This window comes from Eucyclogobius newberryi, unplaced genomic scaffold (assembly GCF_026437365.1).
Source record: "Eucyclogobius newberryi isolate DKJ021-1_F unplaced genomic scaffold, fEucNew1.0.hap1 SCAF_16, whole genome shotgun sequence".
In the NCBI taxonomy this organism is placed as follows: Eukaryota; Metazoa; Chordata; class Actinopteri; order Gobiiformes; family Gobiidae; genus Eucyclogobius; species Eucyclogobius newberryi.
Window position 1 is genome coordinate 10,907,903 of NW_027315790.1, and position 19,439 is coordinate 10,927,341.

Below are 19,439 nucleotides of genomic sequence, written 5' to 3' on the forward strand. Positions count from 1 at the left end.
TAACTTTGCTCAAAATCTAAAGTCTATTGGGTAGAATTAAACACCAACAAATCTATTGTCACTATACTTTATTGTGACCAGATTCTTTACATTACATTTGACACTGAGCCAAGACAAGCCATGTTTTTGGTCCAGACCCAATCTTTGCAGCGACTTAAAACATTCACCATCTCAAATAATGTAGAGGTCATTTTAAGAAGGCACTAAAGGAATGCTGCAACAAGTCTTCAACAGATGTGCATATACTTTATCATTATTTTTATAACTGATATAGATGTGTTTGCAAGGACTGCAGAAAAAGATAATACAGGCTAATGTTTTCTGGGAAAGAAGCCAAGCGTTTAGCATTATAGTGACATTTCCATCTTGTCCTTGTCTGTCATGCTAAAGCTAAGCTAGTGTGACTAAAATACTTAGTCACAATGCACCACAGCCTGGAAATGACTGGGCCTTTCTAATAGGCTTAAGTTAGCTTGTCTCTTTAACACATCACTTCTCTTCTTATTTTGACAGAAATTATACCCAAGGTCGACAAAATTACACGTTATCATATTGGGGGAAATGCATTTGCGTCTTTGTTTAAATGCTCGTACATGGAGATGAAATTGCTTTATCTCGAATACTCTACAGTATGACATTGAACCAATCTATCAAAGGCAGGAAAACCACTAGGAGCAAGTTACACATCAGAATGAATGAGAATAAATGCAAGAAAGGTACAGGAGGTGGCAGAATCTCCCCCAGAAAAGTTACACAGTGCACCTTTAAGCGTTTCATTCTCTTTTAAGCAGTGGTTGGGATTACAAGACGTGGTTTTCCGTCAGTTGAAAGCCTCTTCTCCACCTCTGTAAAACTGTGATTCTCATTAAAAAGTGCTATCCTCTTTCTGGAACAACTTCACGTTTCCTCTGTTTACTAGAAGTGTTATTTTCCCAGCTCCTCCTTTGTTTTCTCCTCCGTGTCTCTCTCTCGTCTCCTCAGCATGTGCCACTGAGAGCCTTGATAACAGTGTGTCCAGGGGCTGATAGGCTTGTAACTGCTGTCGTCTATCTCTTTTTGCGGCTCCGCTCTCACACCAGTGCAGGACTGTGATAGCGTCTGCTGTACCCGTGTGTTTGATAAGCTCACTTATCTCTCCGGCACAAAGCAACTGAATTAAGTGAAAATAACCATGTCTTAAAATGTTTTCCTCATGATTAATGCTCTTATCTCGGAGGCAGTTTGATTGAATTTAGATGGGAAAAACGCTTTTAAGGTGTAAAGCAATGTGTGTGTCATCAGCTTGTAGCCAAAACTATGGTTAAAAGTAATATTAATGAAGTAAACGCATGCTGCAAAGCACATTTAGGAGAACAAACAGAGTAGGCTACATAAAACGTTTTTGATTTAGTATCTAGTTAGAAGGACCTGCCTATCTCTGCTTGTTGTGGCTTTGTTGTGAACAGATGTGAATGCTGTATGCAGAGAAATGTGCATTGGTGTTATAGTGCGAGTGGTGCCACAGATGGTGCTAGATTGAAGCCCGTACTTGCTGCATATTTACGCTGTGTCTGCTCGTGAATCTCTCCTCTTCCTCATTTCACAGTCTGTGTATTTGCGTCAGTCAGTGCCACCTTGTGTGTTTTTTCACCGAATGTGTTTTACTAACTCGCGCGCGTGTGTTTTTGTGTGTCGTAGATCGCCCTGGGAAGTGCTCCATCATGCCCGACTCTCCTGCGGACGTCAAAACACAGTCCAGGTTGACCCCTCCCACCATGCCGCCTCCACCCAGCACGCAGGGAGCGCCACGAAGCAGCTCCTACACGCCGACAACACGTGAGTACGCTGGTGTTGAAATAGTCTGAGGAAATGTGGATTACAGTAGTTGGCTGTACAGTAGTGTCATGCTACAACACATACTTAATACAAATGCCTGTCACATTATAGTTACAGAAAACATCACAATAAATTATCATATTTAAACTACTTTATGCTACTTTAAAGCAGAAAACCTTTATCCAAATGAATCGCATCCTAAAAACCATGAGCTGTTATGTTTAAAGAGCAGAATTTATGAGTCGAATATATTCATTATTCAGCCCTCTAGAGCAGAAATTTTCATGTATTAACTAAAAAATAACAAAAAGTTTCCTGTTAGTGCAAAGAAAAGATACACACAATAAATACTGAGCCCCCCTAAGTATTGTTCTCGCTTTAATTTATTAAGGCAAAATATTTTTTTTTATTGTGACAGGCCTTCCTAAACGTTAGATCCTGAAATAACATTTTGATTCTATGAGATGTTCAAAGGCTATACGGGAGTCTAAATGATACATCTTTACTTTTCTATACTTCCAGCCGAATTCATACATACAAATCCAAGCATGTGCTGCCAGAGCATTCTCCACAATACTACTGCTAACGAGGCCAAGTTGCATTGAGCCTTCTCCAAATTGCAGCGCCCTCCCTCTTTACTATCCCAACAAGTTCATTAAACCTCACACAAACCCTTGGAGCAGTGCCGCGCCGCGCACGTAGCCATTGACGAGCAAATTACAGCCTGGTATTGAACAAGAAGTGCAGCTTAACCACTCGCGTGAAGAGCACTAGAATCAAAGAATCAAAGGCCACTCAGCTCCTACTTTAGCAGCGTTGGATGTTGGCAACAAGGGCCGCGCTTTCCTCTTCACTTCCTTATACTTCCTTCTTCTATTTCAGTGCACTTCTTTCTGAACACTCCGCAATTAACAGGGGCAGCTTCTGGGATTGGAAGGGAGGGAAAAGTCAAAGCTCTTTCTCATTACTATGGGTTTAACAATGCAGTTTTCGCTTTGATTTTCTCGACCGGCGTAATTGTTGGCAGATGCCGTATAGTGGAGTATCTCTTCTCTCCGCGCTCGTGCAGTGGCAGGCGTTGGATGTCAGCCAGAGGGGGAGTGAGCGGAGCGCTAGTGAAAAGCTAATCTCATTAAGGAGAGAGCTTTATACCACCTTGTATCTCTTTGTACGCAGTGCTAACAGTGAGCTGTAGCAGGGGATGGGTTAGTGACTGAAGGAGGTGGAGGGGTCGCCATGGCTCGCTAATAGGCAGCGAGTGTGGAGGCATGCCAACGTACCAGACTAAGACAAGCCTATTCATTTAAAACAGCTGGTTTGCCTGCTCTATGTAAAGTTTGTTTGATTAATTAGAAATTGTGGCCTATTTAGTTTTGCAAATTCAAAATATGATGTTTCTTCAAATTTGTCCCCTTATGTGACTTGGGACATGGGCCTTTGCAGTTACAATGGGCCGCGAGATACAGCCTTAATGACCTACTGCTACTGTATTTTGCAATCACATTTTTACACTGGAGTTTTCTGCAACACATAATCTTGTCAAATTTAAATATTTATGGGGTTTATTTACTGTTATACAATGTTGATCATGCTAGAAAATATTTTCCTTTTTGATCATTTGACCTTTTTCTTGTGTCCACAGTAACCAATGGAAGCAGCCACTCGCCCACAGCTCTGAACGGTGCACCTTCGCCCCCCAATGGCTACAGTAATGGCCCAAGCTCCTCCTCTTCCTCCTCTCTGGCCAATCAGCAGCTGCCCCCTGCATGTGGCGCGCGGCAGCTAAGCAAGCTGAAACGCTTCCTCACCACCTTACAGCAGTTTGGGAATGACATCTCACCTGAGATCGGAGAGCGAGTGCGGACGCTTGTGCTGGGACTGGTGGTGAGTGCTGTTTACTGTACGAGTCAAGTTCATTACTAGAACCAATTAGGGTTGTCAAAAAAATCTTAATCCAGATGCCAAAGAACTACTGAGTTCAACAGGTATCAATACTGAAGAAAATAAAATGACAGATATAGGACTTTTCCTCTAAAGAACTAGTAGAAGACCACATGATGATAATAATAAAGAAATTACTTTATTATATACAATTGAAAATTACATTAAATTGTATTAAAAAATATTGTATTTATCTTCACTGTGGTTCAACATAGCTATTGAGTATTGAATCTGTTCCTTCAAAATCTAGTCTGACATTTTGGGAGTACAAATTAAAACATTTTTAAAGTCACTATTATTATATCATGAATCACGCTTCTAGTGTTATTTGTGCCAGTCCCAAGCCTGAAAGACAATTGCATCACAGGGGCATGTATGAACCAGTATATATGATGAAACAGAAAGCAAAACGGAGCAATTGTTTGTTTTTTGGGGAAGAAGAATGCTGTTATTTCAAAATGTTCCCGTAATATTAGTCTTGCTTTCGTTTGAGTTATTTGCACTTTACAGTTGCAACAAATTCTCTCTGCGGGTAATCAGAAAAATATATTTGATCTGTTGTTGTTTGTATAGACCAACATAAACGCGCCTCTACAAAAAGCTGCATATGTTTCCTTTATACCAAGACTGACATGAAGCCAAATTGACACTGATATATCTGGGCTAATAGATGTAGAAAAGTTGCCGTGACGTGAGAGCATGCGAGCGTGTCTGGAGCAGGAGGATACAGAAATAGTGACTGAACGTTGCAAAGGGAAGAAGGCAGAGGAATATTTTTTTTTTTAATTAGCCACAAAGAGCATAGCCTGCTTTTGGATTCATATGTTTATTTTCCTCGCGCTCATCTCTCCTGTGTCCTTTTGGCTCACACACTCCCTAACAATCCCTCCCCTCTCCTCCCCCTCTCGCCGGCGCCCCCGCCCGCCTCAGAGTAGAGAGTGACACTGTTAATTAGCTGGTTTGTGTGCTGGGGAACGGCGCATAGAGGAGACTCCGGAGGTTTCAGTAGCTGTCAAGAAACAGCGCCGCGCAATCTGGACCAACAGATGTAAAGCTGAACGGAACAAAACTCAGGTCTGGGAAATAAGGCAGGATAGAGGCGAAATAATATCTACTGCTGTTTTTTACTCGGTTTGGTCCCATTTTTATACAAACCTCTTTCAAGGTGTTTCGCTTCAATGCAGTGTTGGTAAATGTAGGTTCAAAGTCAGCTTTTCTTGTCAAACAACGGAGATTTTTGTCAGAGAACGTGCACTTTGGACCCCCGCTGCTTTTGATGTTATTGCATTTGTAACAATAAAAAACATACAACTGAATACATTGACATTGATTCATACCATAACCAAGATACAGTTTAGTATTTAGTAGATTGGCCTGTTGTGTATATGTATGGATATAATTAATAGGGTTGCTCTGGTCCCATCCAACTTAAAATCCATCCCATATCCCAGTGTGCTTGCTTGGAATGTACGTGAAACGTTCTGAACTTCTGAACCACGTTTGTTTTTCGTTGTTATTATCGTAGTTCTTTAGGAAACCCTTCATCAAATTCTATCATTTAGGAATCCGTTTTTCATAAAAAAGACATTTACTGTGGTCTCTGCACATGCCCAAAAACAATTTGGCTGTAAAAGGGAAAGTGCTACATAAATTGAAATACCAGTGTACCATTTATTAAAATATAGCGTGCGCACATTTCTGACAAATTGATGTTTTTGTAGTTTTATGAAGGTCTAATTTTGCACTTACTGAAAGCCAAAACTCAGAAGTAAATAAGCAGAGAAGCCACAGCAGGGGCAAGGATTTTTCACCAGTGTAAATTCACACATGGTAACGGTTATTGTCCGTCACACGCACACACTTTCTGAAGATGTGACTCTTACGGATATTTGTTTTGATAGTTGAAAGGAGCCTTTGTTTTGGTGTTTCTTTGCCCGTGACTTGTACATATGCTTTAAATTACACACGCCCAATTGTCCAATCTGAGAATAAAACTTAGCCTCCAATAAGTGCTTTTACGAGCTAATGCTTGACATATGTTTTCTGTCCCTGCAGAATTCCACGCTAACCATCGAAGAATTCCACTCCAAACTCCAAGAAGCCACCAACTTCCCTCTGCGACCCTTTGTGATCCCCTTTCTGAAGGTACATTCAAATCTACACTCACCACCAGCAAAACACGTTTCTTTGCCTAGCAGATGTTAATACTTATCCTTTTGCCATTGATTTTGGATGGTTTTGTGTTTTTATGCAGCCTGGTGTGAATGTGTGCAGTCTGTTGCGTTCTTGCGTCACTGTTTCGGCAGTTGCACAAGATGCTAAGATACTGTTATTTATTTTTTGTATTACATCATTACATCATGTTTTCACTTGTTTTTGGTGCAGTTCGTTCTGTGCGCTTACATATTATTAATTAATTTACTCAGTTGCCCTTAATCTGGAAGGATTTTGCAAAACAGAAATGCACTGCTTTTAGATCTATGGATTTCATTGCACTCGTAACATTGATTGCGTGAATGAAACACACAATGTTTAATTCAGTGAAGCTTTGTGTGTATTTAAGCAATAGAGTTAGAGTTAAAGTCAACATGTTATGCGTTTAGCGTGAATTATAATTTGTATTACTCACTTATGTGGTTTTAATGTGTCAACATGTGGCTTTAGGGTTTTGATGTGACATTTTAACTTTCTATGTTAGTGACTAGAACTATAAAGTCAACTGTAGGTTTGCTGGGTTGAACAATTTTGCAAAAATAGAAGAAAGAATTGCGATAACATTTGCAATTTGTGTTTTGATAATCGGATTCTGTTCAAAGTTCACATTTTAAACACGTCCAGGAGAAGTGACAAAAAGTCTGAAATATGAACTGTCTTGTATATCAGGACATATTTGTACTGTGATTTGCTGATTGGGTCCATTCATATTGTGATTTAGATTCAAATCTTGCAGCTCTCTTTTGGAAGTAGAGCAGCTTCCCCCAGAACAATAGCATTTCATGTTGCCGATGTATCCTTGAGCAAGACTCTCCCTTGTGTTGGCATACAACGGGGAACATGTTGAGTAGTAATACTTCTGACGCATCAGCATTGAAGTGGAGCACAAGTTTGAAGTGCGCCTCTCTGTGCGTGAGTGACAGGTGCGAGGCAGATTTCATTCTACTACAACAACAACAACAACAACAACAACCGTCTGCTCAGTCCGCTCAGATCGGTCCGCTTTCTGTCTTCTGTGTGTATTTCGAGACGCATGACTTTCACAAGCCTCTACTTTGTGCTGAGGTCCTGGCTGGATGTGGGCAGCTCAAATTGGTCCCACTAGAACCATCATTACTGACTGCAAACAGCACCATGTCTAGTATCTGTGTCCTCTCGGTCTCCTTTCTTAAGTCCTTGCACACTTCACCTATTCATTCCTCCTTCCTCTTCCTGTCTGTGTTTATCTACTGCTCTCGCTCTAACCATCCATCGTCTGTGCTGTGGTTGCCTCTCCGCTTCTTGCCAGATGGTCGGTGTATCACTGGGCTGACGAGAGAATCAAAGATGCAACTCTTTTCCCTCTCGCGCTCTCGCTCTCTCTCTCACTCCCCAGTCTAATTTTAGTGTCTTCCCACCGCGGGGCCTTTTAATGCCAGCTACCATATGGTCATAGATGGAGGTGGGTGCACAATTTGATAAAGGTGCCGAGGAGAGCAGCTGCAACAATGCACATGTGGCTATAGATTTTTTCATCACACTAATGTTGCACACCACTTTCCTTCGCTCTTGATTCAAAACCAATAATTGGACGGGACTCTTTACTGGAAAACAGGCAATCATAAACCACATAGCACCAGTGACGTGATGCTGGTCGACACCACTCAAGAGTACAGTGTTTACAGAGGAAGACGGTGAATGTAGAAATGTAGCGTGACTGAATGGGAGTCAGTGTTTTTAAATTGTTAAATTGAATTGTTTTAAGAAATGTCGTTGAAATGTTGACCAAAAGGGGCGTGGGGCGCTGACAAAGGCTAAATATCTGTAAGTTTTGACTATGTATTCGACCCAAAGTACACTGACAAGACCACAAGATCACACGATTACAAATATGTATACAGAAAACTTCAGAAATCTCAAGGTTACTCATTTCATGCCTTTTCCTTTCTGCTACTGAATATAAATCCTTTAAAATGAGGTCGACCAAGATGCCATGTATTGACCAAATGCTTCTAAAAGTCAGTAAGGTTGGATTATGGTGGATTAAAGTTTAAACAAAATTAGTAACAGCACATAATTCAAATATTTGTCAGGGTACGTTGTTTTCTTGAATTCAATAAAACTGTCAAATTAGAATCGTATCAATGTGAGACGTGAAGAAATTATCACACAAAACCTAAATTTGATACAGTGCAGCATGTCCTCAAAACGGCTTGGTCTCAAATGTGTTTGGCGCTCTTTGACAAACTGACAGATCTGGTATTTTCACAATAAATCATCCAGGAGTTGATTTTTCAAGAAGGAAAAAAGCATTATTTGTATTTTTTCCTCCCAGAGTCGCAGATGTTGGTTACTGTAAGAGCACCGGGGCAAATCGGCACAGTTTATCCTATGAAAAATGACCCCTGCTTCTTCTGCGGTGTGTGTTTCTTGAGGCTTTTTTGTTAATGCATCCCTTATCTCCAGCAATTAGGGTGACCTCTAATTAAGAAAAAGATGAGTTCACGTGGGTCAAAGCAATCTATTTCATGTTCCTTTTTTTGCCAAGGGTAATTATGATCATAAACCGTTAACGCGCCATTAACTCTGGCAGGTAAAGCAAAGGCCGGCACTTGGCATTTCTTTTACTATGGCTAATTAGCACACTGTGTGATTATGACACAAGTGCGTATCCGTGTTGTGCGTTCACCGTTGGCAACGACAACACAAAACGGTCAAAGAATGGAGCCAATTTGAACCACTAATGTAGCACAAAACAGAGAAGCAATTTGGACCGCAAAATTACTATAGAGCAAAGACTTGGAAAGATTACGTTATTGAGGGCAAAACAAAGATTAGGAAAGTTTGAAGATGGACTCTCTGGAGGCTCTTGTGATGCCAAAATAGCTGCCACTTCTTCTTTCTGATCCGCACTGATGCAACACTTTCATCTTGTTGCCTGAAAATGCGCCCCATCAGATGTCTTTGATGTGGATGCTGCCATACCTGCATGACCCGCTAAGGCTACACAAGAAAGCAGAACCCCTCGTTACATGTGGAAAAATAAGAGAAAAGTACTCGTGCGGTGGAGCGAGAGGCTGTTTGGGTGATAATGTAGCCAGTGTCACTGAAGTATGAACTGGGTGAGCGTTAGAAGGACAAAATGATGTGTTGTTTTTGGAGCTATTGTGCATTGTGGGCTTTCACACTGTTTCGGACGTATTAAAATGTTTTATCCTCATTGAACATAAGCTATCCCTCTGTCACTCAGATGCATTTTATATTAGCAAAAGGTTTCAAAAGTAGACAAAGAGTTGAAGACCATGTAGTGATTTTGGTCTCATCCTCATTGTCTGTTAAAGTCTTATGGACATTTTAATGGAGCTCCACTGCCAATCTTCTCGCAGTAAAAGCATGTGGTTTGGGGCTGATTTCAGACTTTGGAGTAAGAGATTTTACATATTTTTATGTTAAGTGTAAATAACTGAACATCTGCATTGTTTAAGCGTTTTGTTTTTTTAATTTATTTTTTTAAGACAAACAAAAATCTGAAAAGAAAATCGGGACTGAAATTTGTAGTCTTATTATATCCCTTGTGTCTTATTTGTTGAGTTAGTTTGTTGAAAATGAGTCACTATTTGAGACATTAGCGTGGCCATAGTTACTTCCTAATCAAGTGGCATTTTCTTTCTATTGCTTTGGTCCTCAGGCTAACCTGCCGCTGCTGCAGAGGGAGCTGCTCCATTGTGCTCGTCTGGCCAAGCAGAACCCGGCCCAGTACCTGGCCCAGCACGAGCAGCTGCTGCTCGATACCAGCACCACGTCACCGGTCGACTCCTCGGAACTCCTGCTGGACGTCAACGAGAACGGCAAGAGGAGGACGCCTGACAGGTGAGGGACCACTCTTTGAATGGGCGGTTACAAAGAACCTCAGCTTCATAATAACTACTGACAAAATATCAGATTATTGCAAATATGACTTATGACTCAACCATCTTGTTAAAGGTAAAATTGTACATTGTAATGGACCAATTTTGGCGGTCTGTTTTCTTCAAATGCTGCTTATTTAGGAGTTGAGCCATTCCACCACATAGTTTGCTCTCATTACACATATCAATTCACCAGGGGCATTTTACCATTTGGTTTTACCACAGTTACCAATCCACCTATAGTACAAGAAAGCTGGAGTAAATGAGATAAGATAAGATAATATCCCCATGTGGGACAATAAAGGATTATCTTATCTTATCTTATGAAGAGAGCACATAGCTTTTCCTTATTATGGCTTAGAAGAACATTAACGCTTGACATTTGTATTACTTTTTTTGTGGAAAATGTGTTTCTTTCTTTCCATGGATAGTTGTTATGTTTGTGTCAGGACATACTTGTATGGACTATTGAGTAAAAAGTATGGTGATACATGTCATGTCAAACTTATATATGCAATAATATTCTCATAGCAGCAGAATAGGTTTTGAAAGTTGAAGTCGCTTCTCTCGCTACTCGCTTCTCCATGAGGTAACATTTCTGCTCTCGAGCTGCAACGCAAACCAAAACCTTACATCATATTTTTAAGCCCATTGACACCCTGCATATCGAGTTATTTATGATTTTTAATAAGAAAAGCTACAAATGTGCTGATACATGCTGATACCATTCATTTGAAAGTTTTAACCAATTTATAAGCCAGATGTTTTTGTGCTTTGTTTGTGTATTTGCACCGTATTGTTTGTACTGCAAGCATTATGTAGCCCTTTGAAATAAAGAGTGATTCCCCTGGGCGGTCTCATCTTTTTAATGTAAGCAGCGGGATAGGAAAATGTACTTTTTATATTTGCTGAGGGACAAAAACGCCGAACACCATATTAATAATTTTCACCTCTCCTCTCCCCCAACTGTGACTTTTTCTGTACGCCCTGCATATTTGTGCACCGTCCTGCGCATGGGGGAGTGAGCCGAGGGGAAAGGTGCAAATCTATAGACAGGAAGAAAAAGTAAGTGGGCATCTGTATTCCAACTGCTGTGCACGTGTGTAGACAGATAGAAGAATCTTTGCTCATTGGCGGTGCAGGCGTGAGTGTCTCGGGAGATGAGCCGATAACACATACAGATGAGTCTCCAGCACCAATATGGCTGGCTAAGCACCTCTGACTTTCTGCTTACCTCGGCTTGGCGTTCCCGCTTATTGGAGGCCCCTGCGTCGGAATATTGGAATCGGAATGGTAATCTGTAATTACATGCGAGCGTCTTCTGTCGATTGGCTACTGATTAATACCACAGCAACAGTTATGTGTTTTCTACAAGGCACCAGAGAGGAACTAAGATGTGAGTGAGTGTCTGGATAAGGATAACTGTGAAATAATAATGAGCTTTGTGGCCTGTGGAAGACAATTTGAGCAAGAAGCAAATCTACTGGATTTGAATGTTTTGTTTACCTTACTGTATTTTCACATGTTAGTGAAAAACTGTTTTTCTTTTTTTACTTTCTTCTTTTGTGATTGTGAATTATTTACTTAAATACATGACATGCCCTTCTATTCCCTCTTTGTGCTCAGTACTTGGAGCACAAAGTACTTACTAAAGCTGGTCTCTGCACTGCACTGATTAAGAAGGTGATAAGGCACAACGCTCATTTTGTGTGGTTAAAATAGTGCAAATGAAAAGAAAGGAGGCTGTGTTTTGTTTATTAATGGAGAGGATATAGAAGATGATCAAGGAATATTAGATGTTATGAAGTAAAGGTCAAAATGATTCCAAACACAATGTTGAAAGCTTAAAGACAGAAGTCTAACAGCAAAGATGAGATTTATGGATTCAGAGAAAAAGGACGTGTTAGGTGTGTTAGTAAAGGGTAGCAGGTGTCTACTCACACATTGTGTACAGCGTCAATATTGGTCAATACAACTCCAGCTGTGGACAGTCAAGATTGCATTGATGTGTGCATTGTGTTTAAAATGCAATTGTATACCTCCATGTCTGATACTTCATGTGTACACAAGTATTTTCTTAGTTATGCAAACAAAACCATACATAGCTATTTATCCTTCATGTTCCACGAGTGTTAAAAATGTAAATCACTGGCCACTGAAATGTGGTATAATATGTGTAGAAAATGTTTGGCTTTCCCCACAAGTGCTTGACTAAAGCCTGAATGAATATGCACAAGCATTTGGACAGACAGCATTTTGAATGACAATTCAATAGGCAACAGTAAACAAAAATAAAACATGGTGTGGCGCGTGGTGACCCCTAAAGGGAAAGCCAAAATGCATAGATTTCTATATGCAAACTCGATGCATTTATTCATATGACCTTATTTATGCACATGTCCTATGCAATTATTGTAAAGGCCATGTCTATAGACACATTGTTGTTGCAGGATGCGGAGGAAAAATGGATGAGCAGAAGGAGGCAAAAAAAGAGAGGATAGAGGGATGGAGCATATGGAGAGCTGTGGAGGAGCGTTAGGAGCTCATAAAACCAGCTCATTAAGAAGTTCAATCTGTTCAGAGAGAGACGGTAGGACGAGGAGACAGAGGAGAGCCAGGGTGTGCTGCAGACAGTGGGGGAAGGCAGGAGGAGATTTAAGTGTGAACTGACAGAGCAGGGAACACACACAACGACACACATGTAGACGCACACACGGACACACCTGGAGACATTCATCTTCAGCAGCAGACATAAAAATCCACCTGATCCCAGGAACAGGCTGTGTGTGAGACGAACAACGAGAACAAGGAGTGTTGGAGTGCGTAGTCAAATGAAATGCATTATTCAGTCATGTGTTAATGTCCTCTTTACAGTCTTAGTAGACAAACTGTTATTATGCTTGATTTTCTTGAACAAAAAATTAATTGTTGCGAGCTATTCACAGAAACATTTTGTTGTTTGTTCCTCTCCATAGAACTAAAGAGAATGGTTTTGAGCGAGACAGCACCCTTCACCCAGACGTTCACCCCAGCAAACGGCCCTGCACCATCAGTCCTGCCCAGCGCTTTAGCCCCTCCAATGGCTTGTCTTACCAGCCCAACGGCCTCCCGCACCCCGGGCCCATCCCACCTCAGCACTACAGACTGGACGACATGGCCATCGCCCACCACTACCGGGACACTTACCGACACCCCGCCTCCAACCACAGGGAGATCCGCGAGAGAGCCCGGCCCATCGGTGAGCAGGACTATTCAAGTGATCACAATGGAAAACAGCAGTAGACAGTGTGTTACAGAGATTACATCAGCTTTACGGGTGTTTTTGACAGAACTGAAGATTCTTGTTATAATGGGTCCTGCCTCACTTATATATATATATATATATATATACACTATTATGTAAAAAGTGTGTGTATAAAAGAATAAATTATATTACATCAGGCATAATATTACCACTCTAAAAGGCTAACCATCATGCAATAATGACCCAGCATATACAGTACTTTCAGTGGATATACAGCTCTATCAGCTTATCTTCTGGAAAGAACCACAGCCAGCATTCACAGGAGAGCCTTTGGACTGAGCCATTTATTCAACTGAACAAAGTAAGACACAGTAACAAAAGAATGGTACTACATCATCTGTTTTCTAAATGTGTGCAGGAATGCATTCGGGCTCCAGGCAGGAAGAAGTGATCGACCACAGGCTGACGGACCGAGAGTGGGCAGAGGAGTGGAAGCACCTTGACCATGTAAGAAAAGTAATAACATTTTTATTACTTTACTACACTACAACACTATATTTTTTTCTATTTATCACATTACTTGTTACTTGTTGTATTGTTATATATCCTTGGAGTTTTGCTTGGCTTCACTGGTCGTACACTATCAAACATTACATTTGTTCCATAGTATTATACATACTATACTTTTGCATGCATTACTGGTAATGTGAAATAGAACACCGCTAGAACCTGGAACAAGAATTAAGCAATTAAGTCTTGAAACATTTAAATTCTGTAAAATCATTTAGATAAAGTTGTACATAGTTATTATTGTTTGTTGACATGAATATCTCACTGTGTCGTAGCTCATTGAATAAAGTCTACCACTGTAATACTTCAGTTAGCACCGTATCTCCTCCTTTACCCCAATCCAGAACTTGAGCAAACCCGCAGTCTCGATGTGTGATCTCAGCTCTGACCCCCTGTGTCGCCCGCAGCTGCTGAACTGCATCATGGACATGGTGGAGAAGACGAGGCGTTCACTGACCGTCCTGCGCAGGTGTCAGGAGGCCGACCGAGAAGAGCTCAACTACTGGATCCGACGCTACAGTGATGCAGAGGAGCTCAAGAAGGGCGCCCCTAGTGGACAGTCCAGGCAGCAGAGTCCCGCGTCACAAGACGGCACGACAACAGGTAAGCTGAAGTACATAAGATTCATATTAAGTAACAGTAGCATAAGTATTAGAAAGAGATGCATTCGACTATTGAGAACCAGATTGAACCAGATCAGGTTTAACTTAAGACTTAACTTTATCTGTACTATAGTTAAAAGTACATGACTATAATTATCTAATTTTTTTATATTTTAACTATCCATCCTAGAAATCCTTTTACATCGACCTGTGTCTGGTGGTTATGTTCCTGAAGAAATCTGGAAAAAAGCTGGTGAGCATATTACCACTGCTGTTTCCTCTGCTACTATACAGAATTTGTCATTTGTCAGATTTGCAATAAGAACTAAAACACTTCTTAAGCGTTGGAAGAAGATGAAAGATATAAACCACAGTCTGACACTTCAAATAATGACACAGGCTTCTGAAAGAATATTGTTTACGAGCTACAAAGTTTTACCACACTTAGCGGGATTCAAATATGATGTCAGATTGTAACACGTTTTTACTGCCAGTGAAAGCGCATGAGTTTAGCAGCTGGTGCAGTCATCGCTGAGTTCAAAGTACAGTAGCCAGGAAAGATCTTCTTGCTATTGGCGCTGTGGTTAATCCCTTTAGGGCTGAAGCTCTTTCACTCAACCAAAACCTAATAAAAGAAAGAGACATCATAAGCAAGAACGTTGAGTTACATCAGATAATAAACTATTACCGCTACTCTTACTACTACTACTGCTACTATTACTATTACTAATACTGCTATTAGAAATGTAATACTACAAAGAATAAAGTGAATATAATACAATGAAAGGTATATAGTGAGACTGTGGTAAGTAATTTTGAGCCGGGCTTAGTAAGTGCTTGAAGAATCCACTTTATATTCCCATCAGTGATACAGTATATCTGCTTTTAAACCCCTCAGAGAAAAGAAATTGTCCCCTGCTTGACCAAGCATGATGTGAGAGATACTCTGAACAAGTAATATGCATTTAAATTGAATTGAGCATCACCAACGGGACTTACCCACTCTCCTCCTCTCTCCTCTCACCCACTTTGATCGATCTTCCATCTAAGGCATTTGGTGTGTAATCACAATCCCATGCACCGAGCATATATCACAAGACGCTGGGCTATTTCCATGACTTCAGGCTGTACAGTAGGTTAAAGACAAAACCGCTGCTGTTAGAAATGTAGTTCCCTCACATTGGAAAGAATTTTCTGGGGAAATTAACTAAAGTATTTGAAAAACTAACACAGTGTATTCAAATATAATTAGTCTGTCTCACTTTACATTGTACCTTTCGCTTTGGGCAATAGTCACTGGTATTTGTATGTTCAATTAGGACTACTGATACTGACTCAAATACTAAAGTGCTACTATTATGGAACATTAGTACCTACAATATTTATTACAACAGAAGTTAACGTGTACTTGTTTGGCAACAGTGCATCAAACAAAGACAAACCCATCAACTGTAGCTCTTTTACAACTAATCTAATCTAACACGTATCATATCAAACACACAATTAAGTCAAATAAAACAAATGTGTCCTCTTTAAGCTGTACTTTTCTTCTGTATTTTTGCATTCTTTATCCCAGACATCGCACCAATCCTGTTTGTGAAAGGCTGATTTAAATACAACCTGTGAGGATTGCAAAATAGGATTTTTTTTTTTCACACAATGAAGCACAGTGGTGAATACATCTGTTTGAAATGGGCAAAATGTTTACAGTTGGTGATAAATATTCAAGCACCTTGCGCAGTGTCCTACCGGTTTTCCACTTCCCCTCGCCGCGTGGGCCTCTGGGATCACAATGGAAATGCATAATTTAAATATAAATTGCCTGATTTGCATACACAATTAGTCAAGTTACCAGCTTGATGGGAGCAAACAAAAAAAGCTTTCCTTTTGCTTTGACGTTCAGATAGAATTCCAGTGCTTAACACCCGCGCAGCAAGGTTATTTATTCCACTAAACAAGTATAAAATAACACGCTGCTCCTGCTTAAAAGCACATTTTCTGAGTCATTACCTGAAATTAATTGGTTTGTGCTGTTGTCTCGAGGATATTTTTAAGTTGAAACAGGAAAAACAAGTTTATTTTTGATCATTCTTATTCTATTGAGGAGAACTTAAACAAATGGCATGATCAGAATTAGATTGGGATACAATATTTTGTAGTTTGGATTTATTATGCGATGCACAGTGACAGTGGCATTTCAAACTATGTCGATCTGCTTCAAATCTGTAATTCTAGGTTATTGCTGCAGGTTTACACTGAACTTTAAATTGCAGGTGCGGGTGGACTGACCTCTTCTGTGTCCCCCATGTTTCCAGAGGAGGCAGTGAATGAGGTGAAGAGACAGGCCATGTCCGAGCTGCAGAAGGCCGTGTCCGAAGCAGAACGCAAGGCCCACGAGATGGTCAGCAGCGAGAGAGCCAAAATGGAGCGCACCGTCGCCGAGGCCAAGAGACAAGCCGCTGAAGACGCACTGTCCATCATCAACCAGCAGGAGGACTCCAGCGAGGTACAATTTCCACTCATCAGCTTCCCATCTTCTGCTACCGGAATAGAATGATTTTTTAGTTACGGTATTTATTAAAATGCCTAATGAATAGTTAGCATTGTCTGCTATGAATTCAAATGACCTCCTACAATACTCTAGCTACTTCTGTCGACATATTCTAATACAGTGAATCTCAAACCAGAGTTGGCTTTCCGAGGAAAAACAGGTGTAAAATACATCATTGCCACTGCAGTTCTAACCAAAAATACACCCTAACCAAAGGAGGGCAGAAATGTGGGGGGGAAATGAATCTAAAATGGCACTAAAACTGTAACTCAACTGTCTAATGTATTCAACTGTCTAATGTATTCAGATGAACTTATGCATACATTTGGAGAGATTAAATTGTAAGCTTTAATAGAGCAAATAAAGTGCAAAGCCAGTTCAATCAAGCATCAATGACTAATACCTCTGTTCTTCCGACAGAGTGGTTTGCAAATTGCTGTTTGTGAGGGGATAAAACAGAGTGATTTCATTTGATAATCTTTGCCGTAGACCTTGACTTTTATTCAGTCAAGTGTGAAGGAGTTATGGCTTGTGGATCAGTCATGTTTAGGCTCTGAAAGAGATGCACTCATAGGAGTTAGAAGGAGGTTTTGAATCAAGTAAACAACCGTTTCTAATTCTACACTGTCTCTATGTTTAATGCACAGTTTTTCTCACTGGCCATTGTTTTCTTTCAGAGTTGCTGGAACTGTGGGCGTAAAGCCAGTGAGACGTGCAGTGGCTGTAACACGGCGCGGTACTGCGGCTCGTTCTGTCAGCACAAAGACTGGGAGAAGCACCACCATGTGTGTGGACAGACCGTGCAACAGCAGCAGCAGGCACAGCAGCAGCAAGCCGGGGTCCCGGGCTCCGACACCCCCGCTCCCATCAGCTCCTCCGCCTGCACCCCCAGCAGTGGGACGGGCAGCCCGGCCGCCACCCCTCCGGCTGCCACCCCACGTTCCTCCACCCCCAGCACCCCATCCTCATCTGCGCTGGACACCGCAGCGCGCTAACAGAGCAGACAAGCCCAGGGTGACACCACCGGCTACTAAGAGTAGGGGATGTCCATATTCAGGTCATATTGACTTGCCATTGACTCTAAAGAAAGATATTCTTTGTTTAAAATGAATGAATTATTGTTGCTCTTTTATTGTTATACTTGCTCTTGTTGTCTGTTGTTGTACTTGTCGTTGTTAACATTAATGTCATTGTAGTTTATTCTTCTTTCGTCTGTAAATATAAAGAGTTTAAACACAGACAGCCGACATGTATGTATATTGGATCTATCCCCCGTTTTAAGCAATTTCTATTTGCCATTTCTAAGACTTTATTCTACCTGCTGGACATGGGAAGAGCCGACCTCAAGACTATTACTGCTTAGCTGTATACCAACATCCTCTTTAGTAAAATGAGAGTACACCTGAAGGATAGGTGGCCTGGATAGAGGCTGGTCTGGTTTTGTGGCCCACAGACTGTCATGAAGAGGCAGATGTGCAGCAGATTGCAGCCTGAGCCAGCTGTTATTCCCTCTCACTTGTAATAATATCCAGGTCAATGGGCTGGGAAATGCTCTCCCTGAATGATGTCAAAGGAAGGATTCTTGGACACAATACAAACCTCTGGCCTGTGCCCCTCTGAAGGATCGGTAAACTCAGAAGGAAACAGGAAGTGAAGTCATTGTCCCACGGCCGGTGGGACTGGACCAAACTCAAATACGGTGAACACAGAAACTTCAGCCCAGACACATCTGCTCTATATCTCATTCAACTCACCTTTCTGTCAGTGTTACAGACTTATGTATGTCTTGTGGTGTCACCAATGGTTATTTATTGTAGCCTATATGTTGGACAGTTGTGACAATGCATAATACTTTTTCTCTTTTCTCACAATGCTTACTTTGACCTGTGCAAAAAAAATATTTTTTTATGCAACAAAAGCGATAGTGGTAGATTTATCATAGGCTTTCCATCAAACTTCGGGAGAGCTGTGTCTCAGAGCTGCTATGTGATCTATTCTGAGAGATAGCATGTTGCGGGGAATGCTAATTGTTTGTGTTAGGGCCATTTCACGTATTTGCACTGTCACAAAGGCATCAGCATGCTCCTCAGTTGTGTTGTATTAAGCCATAACTCATTGTATATTATCTCATCTAGAAGATGGATAATGTACACGGCCCAACATTTATCCATATTATTTTCTGTACATTAGCTAGGTGTCCATAATTTGTTTGTTACAAACAGTGCATGCACATTACCTATCATTTTATAAATGTTTTTGTTTGTTTCTTTGATTTTTGGAAAAAAAATACACACACAAAAATACAAAAAAAGAAAGAAAAAAATTCAACAAAAGAAAAAAAATGCAACAAACCTTTTTTCCAAATGCAGAGATGTAGACTCCAAATTGACAGCTTTAACACTACAAAGCACCAGGTACACACAGTATTGACAAACAGGAAACACCTGAACAGCCAAAGACTGACACCAAGGACCAAAATCCAGATTTCAACCAAGTTTAAAAGAGGTTTGTTCACTCAAACAAGGTTATTTATTTGTAATGTTAAATGGCATTTCCTTTTGATGCTCTCTGTAGAGAGTGGCACTCAGCTGACACAGTGAAATGAGAAAGTGCTT

At 40.8% G+C, this 19,439-nt stretch overlaps 1 protein-coding gene across 9 annotated transcripts in view; it reads left to right on the forward strand.

Annotated features, from left to right (window-relative positions):
* The window catches only part of runx1t1 (RUNX1 partner transcriptional co-repressor 1), a 49,408-nt gene extending 31,555 nt beyond the window's left edge, over nucleotides 1-17,853 (forward strand). Inside the window, exons 2-11 of one of the 9 annotated variants that reach the window (XM_072447461.1) lie at nucleotides 1,678-1,815; nucleotides 3,458-3,699; nucleotides 5,812-5,901; nucleotides 9,638-9,819; nucleotides 12,833-13,095; nucleotides 13,520-13,617; nucleotides 14,016-14,274; nucleotides 14,464-14,526; nucleotides 16,547-16,779; nucleotides 17,502-17,853. In XM_072447461.1, coding sequence (XP_072303562.1) covers nucleotides 1,678-1,815; nucleotides 3,458-3,699; nucleotides 5,812-5,901; nucleotides 9,638-9,819; nucleotides 12,833-13,095; nucleotides 13,520-13,617; nucleotides 14,016-14,274; nucleotides 14,464-14,526; nucleotides 16,547-16,779; nucleotides 17,502-17,819 — 1,886 coding nt within the window. In that variant the 3' untranslated portion in view covers nucleotides 17,820-17,853. The remainder of the gene's footprint in view (nucleotides 1-1,677; nucleotides 1,816-3,457; nucleotides 3,700-5,811; nucleotides 5,902-9,637; nucleotides 9,820-12,832; nucleotides 13,096-13,519; nucleotides 13,618-14,015; nucleotides 14,275-14,463; nucleotides 14,527-16,546; nucleotides 16,780-17,501) is intronic. The other 8 variants (XM_072447463.1, XM_072447464.1, XM_072447467.1 and 5 more) reach the window with 8 other exon arrangements.
* The last annotated feature ends 1,586 nt before the right edge of the window (nucleotides 17,854-19,439 follow it).